This window comes from Octopus bimaculoides, chromosome 5 (genome assembly GCF_046866305.1).
Source record: "Octopus bimaculoides isolate indiv1 chromosome 5, ASM4686630v1, whole genome shotgun sequence".
Classification (NCBI taxonomy): domain Eukaryota; kingdom Metazoa; phylum Mollusca; class Cephalopoda; order Octopoda; family Octopodidae; genus Octopus; species Octopus bimaculoides.
In genome coordinates this window covers 120672316-120696786 of record NC_142932.1, presented here as the reverse complement: position 1 = coordinate 120696786, position 24471 = coordinate 120672316, and the positions used below count along the sequence as shown (strand labels likewise).

The 24471-nt window shown below is 38.1% G+C and overlaps 1 protein-coding gene across 1 annotated transcript in view; it reads right to left on the bottom strand.

Moving 5' to 3' along the window:
- Positions 1–24471, bottom strand: part of LOC106877294 (WD repeat and FYVE domain-containing protein 3) — a 293550-nt gene that overhangs the window by 179668 nt on the left and 89411 nt on the right. The window contains exon 2 of the mRNA XM_089353030.1: positions 14107–14328. Coding sequence (XP_089209156.1) covers positions 14107–14304 — 198 coding nt within the window. The 5' untranslated portion in view covers positions 14305–14328. The remainder of the gene's footprint in view (positions 1–14106; positions 14329–24471) is intronic.

Below are 24471 nucleotides of genomic sequence, written 5' to 3'. Positions count from 1 at the left end.
CCCATCCAGAAAGGAATGAAAAGCCATCACCTAAGAAACGAGGAGAGCACAGAAATCCGATCACCTCTGCACCACCAGGCACTCCTTGCTTTCTGCTAACTGCAAACTACAAGTGGAATTTGTGCATTGACCCTCAATAAGAAGAAAGGAAAGGAAAGAATAAAAGAAATATAAAAGAAAAAAATAAGTGAATAAAATAATAAGCAAGAGATGCGAATACAGCTCTGTGGTTAAGAAGATCAGGGTTTCAAGTTCAGTCCCACTGCAAAGCACCTTTGGATAGCCCTGGGGTCAACAAATGTCTTGTGAGTGAATTTGTTAGACAGAAACTGTGTGGAAGCCCATCGTGTGTGTGTGTGTGTGTGTGCCACCACTTGACAACTAGCGTTGATTTGTTTACATGAATGTAAACAAACCAGCATTGTCAAAAGCAAACAATAGAACAAGTATCGTACTTCAAGATAAATACATGGGGCTGATTCGTTCGACTCAAATCTTCAAGGCAGTGTCCCAGCATGGCCACAGTCCAATGACTGAAACGACCACATATTTCTTTATTGCCCACAGGGGGCTAAACATAGAGGGGACAAACAAAGGGTTTAAGTTGATTCCATCGACCCCGGTGCATAGCTGGTACTTATTTAATCGACCCCGAAAGGATGAAAGGCAACATCGACATCGGCGGAGTTTGAACTCAGAATGTAAAGACAGACGAAATACCGCTAAGCATTTCGCCCGGCGTGCTAACGATTCTGCCAGCTCGCCGCCCTCGACTGAAACAACCATAGGAAGACGAAAAGAAAAGGAAAATAAAACAGCGAAATAGAGAAGATAAAGAGAAGTCCAAGATGAAAGAGAAGAAAGTAGAGAAAGAAGAAAAATGAAAGTAGAAAACAGGATAAAAAACAGAGGAGAGAGGATCCATGTTAATGGAGAAGAAATGTGTACAGCCTATGATACCATCCCAATAAATTACCTGCAATCAATCTATAGATTCTCCATAAAAACTCCCTAAGGACTGAATGGTAAAGTCAGCCTAGTTGTATTTGAACCTAGAAATGTGAAACAAATTGAATTAGATAGCATAAAGAACATTCAGTGTTACTCTCCACGGCCTCCACAAACCAAGCTAGAGTCAATAACAATAACAGCAATAATAATAGCCGTTGTTCTTGTCACTGCATCATGGTAGAAAGGAGTGGGGTCGGGTGGGCTATTTTAGATTCAGTCTTATGCTGTAATCGTAGAGGCGCAATGGCCCAGTGGTTAGGGCAGCGGACTCGTGGTCGTAGGATCGCGGTTTCGATTCCCAGACCGGGCGTTGTGAGTGTTTATTGAGCAAAAACACCTAAAGCTCCACGAGGCTCCGGCAGGGGATGGTGGCGAACCCTGCTGTACTCTTTCACCACAACTTTCTCTCACTCTTACTTCCTGTTTCTGTTGTGCCTGTAATTCAAAGGGTCAGCCTTGTCACACTCTGTGTCACGCTGAATCTCCCCCGAGAACTACGCTAAGGGTACACATGTCTGTGGAGTGCTCAGCCACTTGCACGTTAATTTCATGAGCAGGCTGTTCCGTTGATCGGATCAACTGGAACCATCATCATCGTAACCAATGGAGTGCCAGCTCTCTCTATGCTGTAATCATTTGGTTTTCCTTAAGCCCCTAAGAGAACCCCTTAGTGTTCAATAATTTTTAAGGTACTTGGAGCAAATCCCAAGTGTGTAGGAATTGTTTAGGGTGCATCTGTGCTTAATCTCTTTTTTTTTCATTCAGAATATCAGGTGCAGGCATGGCTGTGTAGTTAAGAAGTTTGCTTCCCAAACCTCAAGGCTTCAGGTTCAATCCTACTGGACAGTACCCTGGGCAAGTATCAGTTCCGAGCTGACCAAAGTCTTGAAAGTAGATTTGGCAGGCAGAAACTGACAGTTGGCCGCTGACACTCGTTTGATGCTGCATCAAAGAGGTCAGGGAACAGAAGAAAGAAGACATGCACTCAACACCAGAGCTGAAGACACCTCCGAAAGGGGGGGACCCTGCCACATCAAAACGGTAGAGGAGAGTAGGGGCCGAAACCGGACATGGTTCCTCCTGATGATGTCTTGAGCTAACTGGATCCTATAAAGGAGTTGTTGTGGTAGCAGACCACGAAACATGGTTGAAATTCTTCTACAGAGTATGTCTCAACCATAATGTGATGTCAGCACAAAGAGACAGAAAGACACACACACACACACACACACACAAAATGGGCTTCTTTCATTTTCTGTCAACAAAAATTCACTCATACAGCTTTGGTCGACCCAAAGCCACAGTAGAATACACTTGCCTGAAGTGTCAAGCAATGGGATTGAACCCAAAACCACATGATTGAGAAGCAAACTACTCAAGCACACAGCCTAATTAACTAGCAGCTATCATAGAAGCATCTCACTATATCTCTTTACCATCTGTGCCAGAGCTTCAGTAGTAAGGAGGTAAGTACCAAAGATTGATTTCCCACCAGGAATGCACTTTGCCTTTCACAAATGTGATAGCCTCTACACCAGAGGCTCTCAGCTGCAGTTCCAAGGACCACATGTGGCCCACAAGTATAAATCTGCAACCGCCAATCGTTTTTCTTCTCTAAATATTTTTTTTTTTTTTAACTGGCTTGTTTAACTTTTTTGGTGTGTCCCCTTAAAAAAAATCCAGCTTTAGATCTGGTTCAGATATTAAGGAATTTGGGAACCACAGCTTTATACAGTCATTTAACCTACTAGAAATAGCAGGTCAATATCCTCCAAATCCTACCCTACTTTTAAAAAATGGGAGGACATATTAGATAATGGGATACACCTAGTGAAAGCACACGGTTCAGTGGCTAGAGCATCAGGGTTACAATCCTGGGGTTGCAAGTTCGATTCCTTGACTGGGTTGTGTGTTGTGTTCTTGAGCAAGACACTTCATTTCACGTTGCTCCAGTTCACTCAGCTGTGGAAATGAGTTGCGACGTCACAGGTGCCAAGCTGTATTGGCCCCTTTGCCTTTCCCTTGGATAACATCGGTGGCATGGAGAATGGAGGCTGGTATGCACGGACGACTGCTGGTCTTCTATAAACAACCTTGCCCAGACTCGTGCCTCGGAGGGTGACTTTCTAGACGCAAACCCATGGTCAGTCATGATCAAAGAAAAGGATGAGATGATCACAGTTAGAATGCTTCAGACCAAGGCTGACCTGGGAGCTGACCGACAGCAATATGAACAACAATAACAACCTGTAGCCATTGCAATTAGATGAGCAGTAAATTACTCTCCAAGCATCCAAGCATCGAAGTTTACCTCCATCCTTGGTTGCTGTCTGCTGCAGCAATTACTCCGGTTTAATTGTCTTGTGCAGTAAATAGTTTACAGTTTCACAGTTATATTGCTATTCAATACAAACTGGCCGGATCAATATCTGCTGAAACAGGTTAAGCTTGTGCAAGTGCATACATTCTGTTACTGGGGCTGGCTGTTTGCTTTTGTTTTGTTTGGTTTGGTTTATTTGTTTTTTTGAATTTTGATTTTTGATTTTCTTTTTTTTCGTCTTCTGTATGTTTATACTTCTTTCACTTTCCTTGTTAGGCAGAGGGAGGGGTGGTTGTTGTTGTTGTTCTGCTGCGAGTGGGTGGTTTGACATGATGCATGTGATGTCAGCAGCAGCAGCAGCAGTAGTAGTAGTAGTAGTAGTAGTAGTGGTGGTGGTGGTAGTAGTAGTAGCAGCAGCAGCAGCAGTGGTAGTACTAGTAGTAGTAGTAGTAGCAGCAGCAGTAGTAGTAATAATAGTAGTAATGGTAGTATTAGTGGCAGTAGCAGTTATGGTAGTAGTAGTAGTAGTAGTAGTAGTAGTATCAGTGGTGGTATGGTGAGTATGGTAATGTTAATGGAAGGGAAACAAAGCAACAGCAACAACAACAACAACAACAAAAACAGCAAGTGGTTCTCAAAATGTGCAACATTTCTGCATGGGCTGGTATCTCGTTGAAAAAGTGAACACGATCGCTTTGATGATCATCCTCACCAGCATCATCAACATCATCATCATTATTATCGCCAACATAATTTTCTACCATCACACAACCATTGTTGTCATTTTTATTGCAGCTCTCATCATCAGTCGAGGTCATTGTAATCAATCAAAAGTCATCGTTATCATCATGTAACAAGGGTGTCCTACATGACCACCCAACCTGCATAATGAAACTATGAGTCAAGCCATCCTCATTAAACCCCCAACTACATCTCTAATAAGGGCAACATATTCACATTTCACCCCTTTAGCATTCAGATTATCAAATGTAATGCTTGTTTATCCACATTGTTGTCAATTAATCAGGTATTATCTTGTAGCTTAGCAATCTCAATGATGTGACATGTGGGGTAGGTGTGAAAGGCCAGATCTGGCTGGTTTACAAGTGAAACAGGTAGAATATCTGGGCTAGGTATGGCCAGTTTAAATGCCAAAAGGTTAAGCAGATGAATGTTAATTGTAACATTCATGCCTTTCCAAAGGATACAAGCACAAAGTTACAATGTCTAAACTGTTAACATCCCACGGTGTGGCACCTTAGGCAAGTGTCTTCTACTATAGCCTCGGGCCAACTAAAACCTTGTGAGCGGATGTGGTAGACAGAAACTGAAAGAAGCCCACCATATATATATATATATATATATATATATATATATATATAAAGGGGTTTGTATGATAGTGTATAAAGTAATGTATTATTCAAAAGAATTCCAACTCTGTCTGTTTTTTATGTTTTATTTATATTCTTATAAAATTAATGTGGGATATAGAATATGGAATATATAGTATATATAGTAAAATGAAATGAAGTATTGAATGTCTTATTGAATAAATGAAATCATATAAATAAAGCATAAAAAACAGACAGAGTTGGAATTCTTTTGAATAATATATGTGTGTGTGTGTGTGTGTGTGTGTGTGTGTGTGTGTGTGTATGTATTTGTGTGTGTGTGTGTGTGTGTGTGTGTGTCTGTGTTTGTTCCCCCACCATTGCTTGACAACTAATGTTGGTGTGTTTACATGCCCATAACTTAGCAGTTCGGCAAAAGAGACTGACAGAAATAAGTACTAGGCTTAGAAAGAATAAGTCTTGGGATCGATATTTTCGACTAAGAAGGCATTGCTCCAGCATGGCCGCAGTCAAAATGACTGAAACCAGTAAAAGACTAAAGGAATGAAATAATACACTTACCGTCACTCGAGTTCAGAGTGAAGGTAAGAGATCGAGTGTCGCAGCATGGTCTGAATATAATAAATGCAGGAGAGGGTTTCGAAAACGAGATCAGCTTCGTCTAGGTTTTTAACGAAACAAGAAAAACACAAGCATAAGTGCAGGAGTGGCTGTGTGGTAAGAAGTTTGCTTCTCAACCACATGGTTCTAGGTTCAGTCTCACTGCATGGCACCTTGGGCAAGTGTCTTCTGCTACAGCCCCAGGCTGATCAAGGCTTTGTGGGTGGATTTAGTAGATGAAAGAAACACGTTGTATATATATCCACATATTTATGCTCAAGTATCCTTGTGTTTGTACCCCACCACTTGACAATCAGTGTTGGTTTGTTTACATCCTTGTACCCTAGCAGTTTGGCGTAAGAAACTAATAGAATAACTATGAAGGTTAATACAAAAAAATAAGTACTGAAATTGACCTGTTTGACCAAAACCCTTCAAAGCAGAGCCCCAGCATGGCCACAGTCCAGTGATTGAAGCAAGTAAAAGATTGAAGATTACAAGACTGCTTTCTTCTTCCTGAAAATTTTCATCTTTGAAATAGCATCAATAATTCTGGAAATAGCAACAATTGCTAAATGCTTCATACAGGCAAGTTGAATTATGTAGAATTGGGGGTAACTGACCCAACAAGCTCAGTTGGTGAACCTCGTTTGAATTCCCAGTTGCCAGGTTCTAATTTTACTGACACAACATACACCTCTGTGTAAAGGGTAAGACCCTCTTCAGTATTGAGTGACCATGAGACTGCACCTAGAAAGTTCTCCTCTGAGGCACAAGTCTGGGCAAGGATGTTTATGGAAGACCAGCAGTCGCCAATGCATACCAGCCTCCTCCCTTCTCCAGGCCAACGATGTTGTCCAAAGGAAAAGCAAAGGCCAAAACAGTTTGGCACCAGTGATGTCACAGCTTATTTCAACACCTGAGTGAACTGGAGCAACATGAAATAAAGTGTCTTGCTCAAGAACACAACACACAGCCCGGTCTAGGAATCAAACTCACTACCTCATGCTTGTGAGTATAACATTCTAAGCACTGAGCCATTCAAGTTTCATGGAACTACACAGATAAGAGATACATCTTCCCCTAGGGAAGACACCAAGTTTTTACAGAAGATATTTCACAAAGATCCAGAAACTATTCTTGTAAACTTGGAGACTTGCAGAGTCTATGATTAATTGTACCGGTCAAATACAACAGCAAAAGAGCATGCTTATAAGATTCGAACTGAAGAACAGCCTGCAAGAAGTCCAGTACCACATCGAGTCAGTTACTGCAGTCTCACACTGGCTAGAAAATGATGATGCAAACAGCCGTGTCTGCAGACTACTAAAATTGATATCTAACATCTTGCTGGATACGTGTCTGTTCCAAGAATGAGTTCTTCGAAAACTAAGCTTGCCTTTTATATTCCATCCCAAAAATTGATACAAAAAAAAAAGGACCATGAATGTTACAATTAACATTCATCTGCCAAACCTTTTGGCATTTAAACTGGCTCAGATATTCTACCTGTTTTACCTGTAAACCAGCCAAATCCACTCTTTCCTTTGGTTTCAAATTTTGGCACAAGGCCAGTAATTTGGGGTGGGGGTCAGGGTGTTAGTCAATTGCATTGATCCCAGGGCTCAAATGGTACTTATTCTATCAACCCCGAAAGGATGAAAGGCAAAGTCGACTCTGGCAGTATTTGAACTCGGAGCATAAAGTTGGAAGAAATGCTGCCAAGCATTGTTCACAGTGCAGTAACAATTCAGCCAGCTGACCACTTGATGTACCAGTAATATATTGGAGAGTCAAAATCGAACCAAATGCTTGCAGTGGAATTGAAACCTCAACCAATGAACAAGTAGGCAAAGTTCAATACTTTACAGACTAAGCTATTTTGTTCATATTCTTTTATTAGCTTCAGTCATTTGACTGCGGCCATGCTGGAGCACCGCCTTTAGTCAAACATATCAACCCCAGGACTTATTCTTTGTAAGCCTAGTTATTATTTCAGGGTCTTTTGCTGAACCGCCAATTTACGGAGATGTAAACACACCAACATCAGTTGTCAGGCAATGGTGGGGGGACAGACACAGACACAGACACACACATATATATATATATATATATATATATATATATATATATATACACACACGACAGGCTTCTTTCAGTTTCCGTCTACCAAATCCACTCACAAGGCTATAATAGAAGACACTTGCCCAAGGTGCCACGCAGTGAGACTGAACCCGGAACCATGTGGTTGGTAAGTAAGCTACTAACCACACAGCCGCTCCAGTGCCTATGTTCACATCCTTGAAAAAGCATGAATGCCACAACTAACATTTTGCAGCAGATAGAAATTTCAAGCTCTAGGAGACAACCAGGGAGCACCTATGTAGTTGTTTTATATGCTAGACATAACAGCCAAATCTCCATCAAATCATCATGTTATTAAGAAAATAAAGGATACATTGGCTAACAGTCATAAATATACAAAAATGAGACGATCATAGTTGGGATGCTTTTCATCATAGGTCTGCTCAATCTGGGTTGACCTGGGGCTAAGTCACAACAGAACCTTGAATGGCATTCTTCAGTAAAATTCCAACAAAACTGCAATGGGAGAATCACACCCACCCACATATTATATCCAATGGAGAATTATGACATCATAGCAAGCACATCTGGAACTGGATATGCAATATGCTGATTCACTGTGATCCAGTTCAGTTCAGAGATATTGATAATCTATGCTGGTATAATAATGAAAGTGGAGGATTCGCTTCCCCCAAGTGGAAAGAGTAAAATCAATAACAGCAGAAACAGCAATTAATACAATAATAACATGATTACATTGACATAAATAAATACCAGTCTGCATGCACAGTAAGTGTGGAGAGCTGCAGCATCCAGCCTTGTGATGGTGACTGTTCAGGGGATAAGAACTGCATCTGAACCAGGTCATGCAGGCACAGACGTGGACGCATGATTAATAAGTGGGTTTAGCATTTTACAGGATTCTGGGTCTAATCATAACTGTGCAGCGCATGGGGCAAATATCGTCTACGAAAACTCTCGGGTTAATAACCCCAGCCTTGTGAATAATAATTAGGTGGATGGAAATTGTGTGGAATGGGCTTCCATGCAGAATCCGTCAGTTTTGTGGGTAGGCACATCTGCTATAGCCTCGGGCCCACCAAAGCCTTGTGAGTGGATTTGGTAGACGGAAACTGAAAGAAGCCCATCGTATATATGTATGTATATATATATATATATATATATATATATATTTTCCCCCTCTCACTCTCTGGGAGAGAGGCACAAGCACATACACAGACGTATACACACACACACGGCAGTAACTTCCGCCTACCAAATTCAATCACAAGGCTTCGGTCAGCCCGGGGTTATAGCAGAAGACACTTGCCCAAGGTGCCACGCGGTGGGACTGAACCCGAAACCATGCAGCTGGGAAGCAAGCTTCCTAACCACACAGCCATGCCCGCATGCATGTGTGTGTGTGTGTATGTGTGTGTGTGTGTGTGTGTGTGTGTGTGTGTGTGTGTGTGTGTGTGTGTGTGTGTGTGTGTGTGTGTGTGTGTGTGATGATCTGTTCATTGCTGGTCGTAGCATTAGCACTGTAAAACTGACAAATGATTTATTGGTTTAAAGAATCAAGTTCTACTCTTTCCTTGGATGCTGTCAGAAGAACTGTATCAAACTGAATTGTTCCTGAACCATGTGATGATCACCCATGGATGGATACTATTGCTCAAGAGACATCAAGTATTTGACTCGATCAACAGTTGTAACATACAGTAATGTTGTAGGTTCTAATATCACAAGCTGAACAGGGAAAGTTCAATGTACCCCACAGCTGTGGCCATGTGGTAAGAAGTTTGCTTCCCGACCACATGGTTCTGGGTTCAATCCCACAGTATGGCACCTAAAGCAAGTGTCTTCTACTATAACTTTAGGCCGACCAAAGCCTTCTGAGTGGATCTAGTAGACAGAAACTGAAAGAAAACTACCATATGTGTGTGTGTGTGTGTGTGTGTGTGTGTGTGTGTGTGTGTGTGTGTGTGTGTGTGTGTGTGTGTGTGTGTGTGTGTGTGTCTTTGAGTCTGTGTTTGCCCCCCCCCCACTATTTGACAACAGGTGTTGGTTTGTTTACATCCCTGTAACTTAGCAGCTCAGCAAAAGAGGCCAAAAGAATAAGTACCAGGCTTTAAAACAATAAGTACTGGTGTCGATTCGTCCAACTAAAACCCTTCAAGGTGGTGCCCCAGCCTGGCCACAGCCTAATGACTGAAACAAGTAAAAGATAAAAGAACTCCAAAAGAAGTACACACACTTGTTGACCTTCTTCCTGGGCAAACCCGTAGAGCTTAGCCATGAGAGGTCCTTAATTATGGAGACACCAACTTGAGAAATGCCAATCTCGTTTTTGGCTACAGCATTCCTCTTTCAATGAAAATTAGAGAAGTGAATGCAATCTTATTATTTGGTGTGGCAAGGAAGAAAAAAAAGAAACCAAGAAACATAGAATTAAGTCTAAAATACTTTGGCACTGCTCCAGCATGGCTTTAGCTGTGAAGGCTAAAATGAACTAAAGAACTCGTTGAGCATACATTAAGATGCCTCCTGCTAATACAAGATGTGGGTGTAGCAGATACGGTCGAAAATATGCCAGTAATGAAACATGTGCAAACACAGATAAAAATTTTGAAAGACAAAATGAAGCCCTCACAGAACGTGTTTTTTTTTTATATAATTTACTATCATCCATTTATAATTTGACCATGTTGTTATCGTTTTAAAGGTAAAGGCTAAAATAAACTTTAAAACTACTCTTTATAATATACATACTCCTGTTGCTTTCATCAGTAGCATGCATCTGTATATAATTCCTTAAGTATAGCAAGAGATGTGATGTGCTGATAAAGATTTTGGCAACTTGGTTTCAAACTTGGTTGTCATTCTCAGTTGGAACTCCTTTACATTGTTAATATCTTCCAGTAGGGTTAAAGCAACGAGCTGGAAGAATCGTTAACACGCCAGGCAAAGTACTTAGTGGCATTTCCTCCATTATTATGTTCTGAGTTCAAATTCTACCATGGTTGACGTTGCCTTTCATCCTTTCACGGTCGATAAAATAAATACCAGTTGAGCACTGGGGCTGATGTAGTCAACTTGCCCCCTCCCCCGAATTTGCTGGCCTTGTGCCAAAATTTGAAATCAATATTGTCTAGTAGAGTTGACCTGCCTTTTAATAATAATAATGAAATTATTGTGTATAGAGCTCAGGTGCACTACAACTCGTCTAAGGTACACATACAGTATGTAGAATTATGTACAAAAGTCAGGAAAGTGAATGGTGTGAGAGTCATGATATATATGTGTGCAGGCGTATGGAGGGGGGGGGGGAAATTCAGGTATAGTGTTGGAGAATTTCAGGAAGCATGGAGGTTTTAAAGGATGCAATGTCTTGGCAGCTAACAACTGATGCAGGTAGTTTGTTCCATGCTACACACACACACACACACACACACACACACACACACACACTCATGTACACAAACATATATACAGACATACACACACACAATCATACATACATATATACACAAACACACACACACACACAATCATACACACACACACACACACCCACCCATACATACATGTACACAAACACATATACAGACACATACACACAATCATACAGACATACACACACACACACACACACATCAGACTTCTTTCAGTTTCTGTCTACCAAATCCACTCACAAGGTTTCAGTCAGTCGAGTGCTACAGCAGAAAACACTTGCCCAAGGTGCCAAACTGCAAGACTGAACCCAGAACCATGTGGTTGGGAAGCAAGCATCTTACACACAAAGCCAATTTTTGTAGCTGATTGGATTAAGCCCAGTATATTACTGGTTCTTATTTCACCAAATCTGAAAAAGTGTCAAACTGAAAGACAAACGTTAGAACTCTGTGACATTTAAAACTCCAAACTGTGAAGGAGAGAAACAAAACTAAATAGACGGAAGGCATTGAGTTGTGTGAACTTTGCAATCAGCCGCCTACACTGCTTTTTACATTATTAAATTCTATAAATAGATCTTAACATTTCTTCTTTATATATAATTCTCTCAATTCCCACTAATAATTCCTCTCAAAGCAGAAACAGAACTTGCTCCCATTTGAAAAATTCTCCCCTACCTTCCTGAATAAGAAAAAAAAAAATGTCATAATATGTCGTACGAGTATAATAGCAAGAATTAAGAAAATGTGGATGGAGGTTCTTACCGTCCTGTTTATATATAATTCTTGGAATTTTTATTTTTATTTTTTATTGTGATTATGTTCGTGGTATTTATAGACACTTAAAAGCCTGGTTGATTTTATTAGATGTTGAGAAGTCAAGTGGGCTTGACGAATTTAACAGAACCTTAACATTACATTGGCTTTGATTATACATATTTAACGTTGGCAGAGGCCACACAAAGAGAGTAAATTCAAAGAAAACTGGTGAGGATCTATGTCAGCAAAGATTAAGCTAAAACTGTCTGAGAGTGAAGATGATTAGGGAAGGGGCTTTTGTCATTTACTTTCCTACAGCTCAAGCAACGACCCATTTTCTCTCTTACTTTGGAGACATGAGTAAGAGCCTGAGAGTCAACAAATTCTTCACTCTTTACAGCAACTGCACTTAACAAGTTTTCCTATTCTCCAGTAAACCATGTTTTTGTAGCATTTGTCGTGAGTTGTAGTGTTGTGGGTCGGTCTGACACGATGACTGGCTCAGTTGCAGAATGATAAATACTGCAAGGCACAAAGCAAGCAATATTAACACTAATAACGCTACTGTCCTCTGTTGGCCAATTTTCTTTCAAAGTCTTTATAATTACAGCAGTATCCCCACCACCACCACCACCACCAGGATTGGGTTAAAATTAACCACTGGGTTGTTGAAATTTTCGTTTTCTATTTAACAAACATTATTCATATTTATGGCACCTTGGGCAAGTGTCTTCTACTATAGCCTTGGGTCGACCAAAGCTTTGTGAGTGGATTTGGTAGACGGAAACTGAAAGAAGCCCGTCGTATATATGTATATATATATATATACATATATATATGCATGTGTGTTTGTTCCCCCACCATCACTTGACAACTGATGCTGGTGTGTTTACGTCCCCGTAACTTAGCAGTTTGGCAAAAAGAGATCGATAGAATAAGTACTAAGCTTACAAAGAATAAGTCCTGGGGTCGATTTGTTCAACTAAAGGTGGTGCCCCAGCATGGCTGCAGTAAAATGACTGAAACAAGTAAAGAGTATAGTAGCAAATTCAGTTTTTCAGATAAGAGGTAGGGGGCTCTGAAAGGGGTCTCAGGGAGTAGTGTCCCTGCCTTCCTGAGCTAGTTTTCCACCACATTTCTTAAAAGTCGTAGTAAAGCCCTTGGTCTTGGGACCACTCATGTCTAGAAACTGAGGTTGGGGATAAGCAAGGGCATGCTCTCTGTAGAAAATCCAGCTCTGAAAAAGCCTCATGATAATGGTAAAGGAGAATGGTGTGAGAGCAGTTGCTATGGCATTGAGGTAGATCCAGCCACACAAATTAATGGGGACAAAACCCTGGATTTAAAATGATGGATGAGAATGAGATAAGAGGGAGTCTTTCAGAGCAAACAACTCCTGAGACATTTTTAGGGTACTGGAGTTGCATTCCACATTGGTTCTTCGTGGCTTAAAAGAGATATATGAAATTCAGAAGACTGGCAGGAGTTGAACTGTTTCCATTGTTTTTTTTTTAGTCCAGAAAAACTAGACATGTTAACATTTCTGATACAGACACCTGTTTAAAGTATTCATATTTAAAACACATTCTATTATTGTTCTTTCTCTATTTTTAACTTGTTTCAGTCATTGGACTGCAGCCATTCTGGAGCACTGCTTCGAAGAACATTTAGTTGAATGAATTGATCTCAGGACTTCTTTTTTTCTTTTTTTGGAGCCTGATACTTCTATCTAAGTTATAGAGATGTAAACACACAAACCCCAAGCTGTCAAGTGCTGGTGGGGGACTAACACACACATACACACACACACACACACACACACACATATATTTACAACAGGGTTCTTTCAGTTCCTGTCCACCAAATCCATGTAGAAGGCTTTGGTCAGCTCAAGGCTATAGTAGAAGACATTTGACTTAGGTGCCATGCAGTGGGAATGAACCCAGAACCATGTGGTTGAGAACCAAACATCTTACCACACAGCCTGTTATATAAGAACTTTTGTTAACTAATGATACAAACACTAGTTTAATAATAGGAAAGTTAGTTATTTTACTAAATCCTTCCAAATTCTTGATCAAGTCCAAGGCTGATCTGAAGTTAAACAACATACATATTTTACACAAACATGGCTATTATTTGGAGATTTTTTAAATTTTTTCCCCAAAATTTCTATACATTACAATCAACTCTAACAGCCTCCCATTAATCATCTAATCAGGTGTGGGAGGTAACATGCCTACTGCACCACTTTGTTTAAGGTCATTATTTAGTCCTTGAGTACTTCTACTGGAATTAACTTGGTAGCAAAGATCTTGACCAGGTGCCAGGTTCAACATTCTTCCTGCTGATATTAACCTGAAGATGATCAGACTAAACATCGGCTGCTTCAAGACCAATGCTCTGAGAGGCTTAATATACATTATTACCACTGGCCAGCTTCTTCTGATTAAGCTACAAAACAAACAAAATTTAGGCCGCAACATAAGCTGCAGGCCATATATGCACAATGTACTTCACTTACCTTGCAAAACAGAGGTAACATGTTGTAGAGTTTATCCTCCTGTTCTTTCTGAGTAACATTTCCTTGTGGCTGGCGGAACTCCGCGAATAGTTTCCTCAGATGCATCAAACCAAGTGCATTATCCTGCGAGCTGATTGCCACAGAGGCCGACAGCTCTGGTGTTGCCCGAGGGCTAACTAGCTTCCGCATAAAACTCATTTTCTTTTTTTCAGCCAGTAACAGCTGCAAGATAAAAGTAAAAAAAAAAAAATTACTATAAGTATTTATCATATTTTGTTTCAATTTCTTTTATTTCTTAGTTTGGGGAGGGGCAATTCCATAGCTTTAAGAAGATACTGAAGACTGAAGAAAGCATTAAATTACCAAAATCAGAACATTGAATCAAAAACTTGAAATGTTAGTGTTTAGTTTCAGAGAAGGAAAAAATGGCTGAAAAGACAAAACGGGACATGCAATATCGGACTGACTTGGTCCTTCAACTTAAGTACCTGATTCCACTGAATCTTAATTATTCTTAACTCATTAACCAAACCTATATATATGAGGTATGTATATATATATATATATATATATATATATATATATTTATTCTATAACAAATGCTATGGGCTAGTATTCAACATAACTAAATTTGGAGAATGTATAATTATCAATTATGTTTCACATAATAAAATCCAAGTGATATATATTGTATATGGTGCGAATGTAGTTTCTTTACAAACTGGCCTTTGGTCTTTGGTGTAAGTCATCAGACCCCACTTTACGTGATAACCATTCATTAACTTATGTAAATATAGACACAAATGAAAGCACAAGGTGATGGCTAACCTTATAACATAACCAAAACTTCTGTACATTTTACAAATAATATGTAAATAATACACAACATCCATTTTCGCCAATACAATTTTCCTAATACTCTTTCTTTGTATGCTTTCAATGACATAAATTATAGCTGCAGCATTGCATATAGATGCAATATTTGATGCAACTTATGTTTCAACAATCATTCGGCACAGCTAAGATGTTTTTGCTTTTACTTTGTATCACAACTAATGAATAATAGCACTATCGGTTACAACTGTCCAACTGCCAGTCAAGCCTTGCTTACTTGGATTGTCTCAAAGCACTAAAGCTCTCTTCTCTACAACACCACTATGAAATGTTATACTGCCTGTGTAGAATGTACCATCAGAATTACTCAAACAATGTGAGTATCAAGTTTTAAAAATTACTCATCACAACACATTATGACTTAGAGACTTCACTAGGCAAAGTCTTTTTTAGACATAGCCTGGGCACAATTAACTGAGTGAGTGAGTGTTCATGTGGAGGAGCGAATGAGTGAGTGTTCATGTGGAGGAGCGAATGAGTGAGTGTTCATGTGGAGGAGCGAATGAGTGAGTGTTCATGTGGAGGAGCGAATGAGTGAGTGTTCATGTGGAGGAGCGAATGAGTGAGTGTTCATGTGGAGGAGCGAATGAGTGAGTGTTCATGTGGAGGAGCGAATGAGTGAGTGTTCATGTGGAGGTGTCCAAGGACTAAACAACAGCAACATCAGGTTTCTTACAATTAAAATTCATGTTATGTAGGTAACCAACAACTTAGTTTTACAGCTCATTGTAAGCCGAATACAGAAGTATTTTCCAACTGAAAACAGCCACCACAAAATCTTTAAAAAGATCTCCATGAAAATTAACTGCAGCAGCGGTGCTAACATTAAGAATCTGATTTATGACAACAGAAGAAATTACATCAACATCCTTTTGTCATATAACCAGCTGTAATGCAACTGTACCAATACTAACTCATGCCTTCTTGATGGCAAATGCCTCAGCAAGGAATTGAAACACTGTGCTTAAATGACAAACCACAGAAAAGAATCTATTTTAGTGGCTATGATTGTCACTATGACTAGATCTGAACTTGATCTTATAAAAAGCACCTTGAACAAATGTTGACCAATATCTGCCATTATATGTGTGCATGCATGTCCTGTTGGTGTTTGTGTTTGGCAGAATCATTAGCATGCCAAACAAAATGCCTCGTGGCATTGCTTCTGGCTTTGCATTCTGAGTTCAATTTTTGTCAATGTCAACTCTACCTTTCACCTTTTCAGGGTCAATGAAGTAAGTACCAGATGATCCCGGCGGGTTGATGTAATCAGCTAGCTCCCTCACTCAGAACTTCAGACCTTGTGCCTGTAGTAGAAACAATTATTATTCGTTTCAAATTTAGACACAAGGCCTGCAATTTCGAGAAGGGGTTAGGTCGATTACATCAACTGGTCCTTATTTTATCAACCCCGAAAGGATGAAAGGCAAAGCCAACTTCAGTTGCATCTGAACTCAGAACATAAAGATGGACAAAATGAAGACACTAAGCATTTTGCCCACGGGCATATGGTGTAGTAGTTAAGAGCGCGGGTTACTAACCCCAAGATTCCAAGTTCGATTCCAGGCAGTGACTTAAATAATAATAATAATAATAATAATAATAATAATGATAATAATAATAATAATAATAATGTGGAATCTAAAAACAGAAACAATTCCTATTATAGTAGGTGCCTTAGGTATAATAAAAAAATATTCAGACAAATACATAACAAAAACACCAGGACTTACAAATATATATAACATACAGAAAATTGCACTACTGGGCACAGCACACATCCTACGCAAAACACTTTCAATACAGTAACCATAAGAGCACCACAGCACATACCCAAGGCACACAGAGCTGCGCTCGGTAGTGAAGTGAAAGCACGTTATAAAAATAAAACTACTGAACAATAATAATAATAATAATAATAATAACATCAAAAAATACCTTAGGAATCAGAACCTAGGTTCGAAATTTCCCCAAGACACCTGATGAAGGCTGGAGGGTATATCAGTTGAAATGTTGTGTTAACAACAAACAAGATGAGGACAAATATCCGTCAAATGTAAATAATGTACATAATTCCTCAACTCCCAAATATAGAACTGTACTAAGCATTTTACCTAGCATGCTAACAATTCTGCCAACTCGCTGCCTTAGAAAGAATTATTAATATTGCATGGTGAGTACTCTTTACATGTGTGTCAGTGTGTGTGTGTGTGTGTGTGTGTGTGTGTGTGTGTGTGTGTGTGTGTGTGCATGTACAGCTGTGATATTTGAAGATGACAGGAGATTTCCCAAATGTAACAACAGTTAATTTGTTGAACAAGCAAGATGAAAATAAATGCTTTCAAATAATGTATATAAAAAGATATATATGCAAACAATGAAAATCTCAAGGATCAGAAATATGGATTATTAATCACAAGAAACAACTAGAGACATCTGGATAATAACATCGAATGAAATATGCCTATTTAATTGCCTCTTTAATTAAAAAAGAGACAGCCTTAGTTTGACAGGTATAAAAAAATCCCAATGTACAATCAAAATTAATCTGCTATCTGGAAATTATTAAAAGGCTTAACCAAATTTTGTTGTGTCTTGAGAGTGTCATGATGCCAATAATAACACCTGCACAGGTTCAGTTCCACTTCTTCATTGTTAGTCAATTGGTTGAATATCTTACCGTAAATTCACATCAAGAATCTTGCAAACAAAATACAAAATCAACTTTTGACACAAGGTTAGCATTTCAGGGAAGGGGGTAAGTTGACCTCATTGACCACCACCCCCGTGCTCAACAGGTACTTATTTTCATCAACTCTGAAAGGGCAAAAAATAAAAATCAACCTCAGTGGAAACTGAACTCAGAATGTAAAGAGCCAATATCGGATGTATTATTCAATAAATATTTGCAAAATTTTAAATAGAGAAATAATAAAAATTTATCAGCAAAAAATAACAATAACACTAACATTCTACTAAGGATTTGTGTTTTTATTGTTTTATATTCTTGATTATGAGATGGACTGCTTTCGTAAAGGGAGAAATGTTACTGGTAGATTGAGATTACTCAGTGTTACTACTTCGAGTTACACAAATATTTTTGATAATAGGTCTGTTCATATGGAAGTGTCCTAGGGTCGAACGACAACAAGTTTCCTACAACTAGAATCCATGTTGCATTTGCAGCCAACAAGTTATTTTGCAGCTCTTATCTCTTATTTTAAATCAACTTCGAAACCCAAAGTAAAACTAACCAATTAATTGGGCCATTTCAGCAACTAATTTAGCTTCTGGAAAAAAAAAAAAAATTCTTTAAATATTAAGAATATAAAAAATTCCATTGCCACGGTAGCTACATAGATGCTGCTGAAAAAAAGGAGAAAAACGGAATCAGCATCTACTCCAGGCTTGAAAATATTCCAATTATTTGGTATTTGGCAATCATCATTATCATTGGTGGTATGCTGATAAAGGATTACATATATTATGTGTATATATGTATGAATATATAAACACACACACATACATATGTATATATACAGTGATTTCTTGCAGTATGAGTTTAATTCGTTCCATGACTGAGCTCGTCTTATGATTTACTCGTTTTACATATTAATTTTCCCCCATTGAAATTAAAATATAATTAATCCATTCCAGCCCCACAAAAAACACTCCAAAATAATTTTTCATGAGTTTTTGTAAAGAAAAGGTGTAGTTACATGTAAAATGATAATTATAAAAAAAAAGCGAATGCAAAAGAAATATGTAAACTGGTTTTATTAACTGAATTACCTCAAAGATGGGACGATTTATGTGCTCTTACTGCGGATTTCCACTTGTACTTCAAAACAAAAATTCGCACAAGTCTCAGCTCGTACAGCAAATTGCCTGTACAATGGGGCACTCATACTGCGAGGTTCTACTGTATATATAATGTATATATGTGTGTATGTATATATAGTCATCATCATCATCATTTAACATCCGCTTACCATGCTAGCATGGGTTGGATGATTTGACTGAGGACTGGCGAACCAGATGGCTGCACCAGGTTCCAATCTGGCATTAGGAAGGGCATCCAACCATAGTAACCTTGCCAAAACGGACAACTGAAGTCTGGTACAGCCTTCTGATTCACCAGCTTCCGTCAAACTGTCTGACCCATGCCAGCATGTAAAATAAGCATTGGATGATGATGATCATGTTGATGATGATGATGATGATCATGTTGATGATGATGATGATGATCATGATGAGTGAATGAATTAATGAATGAATGAAAATAGATGAACTTTATGTTTGACAGAGTAATATCGAAATGCTAACGGGTTAATCCAGTGGATGTGGTTGGCCAGATTAGCGGAGGTTTAGTTAATTTGGCAGGAAATGAATCTTCTTCCTGAGATTCATTTATTCTTTACTTTAGTTTCCCCGACAACACTTGTATCCCAGTTTTGCACAAATATTCTTCATTGCACCAGTCTGGTTATTTTCATAAATCCCAACAGTATCAAATCAATGACATTGGGTTGTTAGTGGTAAACAATTGCTGGTATCAATTAAGAGACAGATAAGAACATTCTGTTTTATTGAACAAACATTTTTGTTTATCATGAAATACATATCAGCTTCAGGAAAGCAGAAATAATATCATTTAGTCACTGGGGGGAAAACTTTTGATACAAATAATTAACATCACCACTAAGATAATTAACTAAAATATCAAGGAAAAAAATACAAAATACAAGGAAAAACAAGCAACAAAACAAAAACATTGTAGCCCAGTAGATTATATTTTCATTAAAATTTGGTCTGCCAAAGGCAATTGTGTCGATGTTAGAATTGTATTTACTAAAGAACTTTAAAATATTTCAGTGTGGAAAAGGAAACAGCAAAATGCTTAATAGAGGTGAATAATAGGGGTAAAAGAAAAAGAAACAAAAGCTGCTACCACTGTTAAATTAGTCATTAATTACATTGTCCTCTTAATTAGTGACTAATTAGAGAATTCTTCATATTGTACGATATTATAGCTTAATAGGAGCGTCTTCCTTTTTTGTCGCATTTTATGGTGAAACCAAAGTAGATAAACGCTGACTGTTAAACTGATAATCAAATATGCTAACATACTGACATTCTTGGGAGAATATTAATCGATTCTGTATTGAAACAAATTCCTTTGATTCTGCAACATCTAAGTCAACATGTGATTCTGTGAAAACCAACATTCTAAGATGCAGAAAATCAAACTGGTGAATCAAATTATTAATGCTATCATCATCATTATCATCAGCATCACTACTACCGACTCCAATGTTTCTAGAACCTCCTATTAATCTACTATCTAGTTATTTTCCACAACGATATAACAGTAGGACTACTTCTTTGGTTAAACCTTCCTCTTTATCCTTTCAACTGACCCTTATACAATTGTCAATGCCACATTACAAATCTCTTTGCATCAGTGATTCTCAACAAGGTTCCATATGACCTTTGAGGGTCCATATAAGATTTCATTGTTGAAACCAGGGCTGTGGAGTCAAGAGTTGTGGAGTCAAAAGTTGTGGAGTCAGAGTCGGAAACAATTAAGGGGTAACTGGAGTCAGACTCAGTAAAACTACACCGACTCTGACTCACAATATCTTTATTCTTTAATATAAACCAGTTATAACACACAGGCCTACTCAAAGTACAAGTGTATGCATATGTTTTATGAGATATGTGGACCACAATCACTTAATTACATAAAGAGGAGTCAGAGTCAGAGATGCCAATAGTAGAGGAGTCGGAGTCAAAGTTTTTTGTTTCGACTCTACAGCCCTGGTTAAAACTTGGGTGCAATAAACTGGTTATATTTTTATGGTACACAAAAATATTTTAACAACTTTTTTATACAATTCCTAATAATATTTGATTACAAAAATTACAATCTGACTTTTCAAGACATCAAATAGCTTTGTGGGGTTCATCTGAGTAAAACAGAAATCAAAGTGGTCCTGATCAGGTATCTTACTTCTGTCTTACTATTTACTTAAGATTCTTCATAATTTCATTCACCATGAACTGGTTTCAATCATTGGATCATGACCAAGATAGAACATTGCATTCAACAATTTTACTGTTTCATATTGATACTAATAGTTGTTTTATTTACCTCTAACAAATAGTGAACTTTTTACCTTAACCCTTTCGTTACCAACCCGGCTGAAACTGGCTCTGAGTATAAATGTCTTGTTTTCATAAGTTTTGAATTAAAATCTTCCACCAAACCTTAGTCACAATTTATGCTCCTAACACTAACTTAATGATAATTTAGTTATTTTACTAAATTCTTTGTTATATTAAAAATTAATTGAAAGAAACACAGAACATCTCAACAAAAATATGGTCACAAAAGGGTTAAAATATATAATAGAGAAACAATTCAAATTAACGGAATTAACAGCAATAAACCGGTGTCCAGATATCATAAAAATAACATAAAAATGTAACATACAATAAACTTCCAAAATAACTGTGTTCATAATAATGAAAAACTCAAGCAGAAGGTTCTTCTGAAAATAGTTGCACAGTAAGGTAGTTTTCTTCTTACTGTACAATTACCATATCATGAAACCATATTTATTACATAATACACATAATCTAAAAATTTAGTATTGTTTTTTTTACTTTTTGTGTTTTGAAAATGCCTATTTATAATTTTTAAATATTTGCTCCCAACAACACAGCCAATAAACATAGACTATTGTAGATTTATCAGCTCATAAAGTGGTATTCATTATATTGTATCTCTATTTCTTATTTACTTGTAAAACCTCCCCCACTGCACCTTTATTTACACAATAGATGCATTCAAAAAGAACTACCTCGACAACCTAAAATTCACCATTACAGTATCTCAAATATCTGAGATGTTATTTGAGAAGTTTACTGCACCAGATTACACATAAAAATGTCATGATAATACAAGCAAAATCATTGACAGTCAAGTGTAGGAAATATAAAACAGACAGCTTAAAAGTTTACGTAAACCAATAAATCAACAACCAAATGTTAAAGAGCAACTAAACGTTAATAATGATTTCGCTGTTTCACACATGAAGACTCACATCACTATGAAGTGAAGAAGACATGTTGCACACAAGAGCCTTATGTTAGAAATTTTATTGTGGTGTTGTAGGAAATTCACCTGACCTGCACCATCGTCATAACGGTCAACAGTTTGGAACAGCATCTGGTTGTCAAAATAATCCAACAAAGTAGTATGGTGAGAAATATCGCCGAATGTGTCAACAGACTCAGCAGATGAGCCAATAATGGAACCTATACACCAGTCACAGGTGAACTGCAGTCCGTGGGTAGCCCACAAGGGTTTCTGAATGGCATGCCAAACAAGACATGTGGTATCATGATGAAAATGCTATCTATCAGTGGTTTGTTCAATGAGAGCTGACCGAGGGTTAAAAAGCTTAAAGGAAAAGGCCAACTTCATCAGCATGTAAAGGTGTGGAGGAAATTGAGACAGGACACCTGTTGGAGATAATCCCATGCAAAAAAGAGCAGAGGAATGAATGAATAGTAATTAGAACAAGTAAGAGCAGAAGAATGGAAGCAAAACCATCAATAGCAATGAAAGGAATGATAATCAGAACAGAAACAATAATAATAATAATAATAATAATAATCCTTTTTATTATAGGCACAAGGCCTGAAATTTTGGAGGATTGGGCTAGTCAATTACATTGACCCTAGTGCCTGACTGGTACTCATTTTATTGACCCCGAAAGGATGAAAGGCAAAGTCGATCATGTTGGAATTTGAACTCAGAACATAGTGACAGACAAAATACCGCTAAGCATTTTGCCCAGCTTCTGACAATTCTTCCAGCTCACCTCCTTAATAATAATAATTATCATTTCTACTCAAACACCCCCTCGCCCCCAAAAGTATGAAAATTTTAGTAGTCATTAGCTGGCAAATTTTGAATGAGGAGAATCAAGCACTGTTTGGTGCTAAATTCGAAACCAGGTATCAAAATTAACCAAAATTACTTTTGCTTAACTCAGCAGAGGTAAGACGATTTTATTATTCAGTGGAATTTTTTCCTACCATACTTGAAATTTATTTTGTGACTATTCTGTAGCACAGAAGTATTTTTGACTTCTATTTTTAGTGATGCAGGTACTCATGTAGTATCCTTGTGTATATATATATATATTACTACACGCTCGGGGTGGCTGGTGTTAGAAAGGGCATCCAGCTGTAGAAATTCTGCCAAATCAGATTGGAGCCTGGTGTGGCCATCTGGCTCACCAGTCCTCAGTCAAATCGTCCAACCCATGCTAGCATGGAAAGTGGATGTTAAACGATGATGATATATATTTTCTTTTATTCTTTTGTTTCAGTCATTTGACTGTGGCCATGCTGGAGCACCACTTTTAGTCGAACAAATCGACCCCAGGACTTATTCTTTGTAAGCTTAGTATTTATTCTATCAGTCTCTTTTGCCGAACCGCTAAGTAATGGGGCACATAAACATACCAACATCGGTTGTCAAGTGATGGGGGGGGGGGGAGGCCAAACACAAATATTTACATATATGTAGAGATATATATATACGACAGACTTCTTTCAGTTTCAGTCTACCAAATCCACTGACAAGGCTTTGGTCGGACTGAGGCTATAGTAGAAGACACTTGCCGAAGGGACGAAACTGAAAGAAACCTGTGTGCGTGTGCGTGTGTGTGTGTGTGTGTGTGTGTGTGTGCACCACCACCATTTGACAACAGGTGTTGGTGTGTTTACATCCTTAGCTTAGCAGTTCAGCAAATCAAAATGATAGAATGAGTATCATGTTTTTAAAAAAAGAAATAATCGTACTGGGGTTAATTTGTTTGACTCAAAATTCTTCAAGCAGTGCTCCAGCATGGCTGCAGTCTAATGACTGAAGCAAGCAAAAAATAAAAGATATTTACCAGAAACTTCTGAGCATATCATTAATACCAATGCAGCAAACTAACTCCAACAAATACTGTGTTATTTAGAAGTGGAGGAAACAACTAACAGCCTTACAAAGAGATAACAAACTATGGACTAGCGTTACTTCAAATGAAACATCAACATTATATTCAAAAATCATAAACATGATTTCCTTACCAATCCCAAATGCTGACTAATATTGTAGATTCTATCAATTTGGTTGTAGCATTAAACAGGTCACTACTGTTCAGTTCTGGAATAATAGGATATCTATCCTACCATCTTGTAGTTCAGTAATGTAGATAATGAGCCTTTTTTTTTTTCCTTTTTTTTTAATTTATTTATGCTGTGTGACATAGCAGTTCTCTGGTTTTGTCCCGATTAGTGATTCTAGCATTAATTAATATGCAAGCAAGGAAGTCTGGGATCTATTTTAAAACGGGGGCCATATTTTTCATTAATGTTTTACGTAGTGTTTTTGGTACCGAAAGA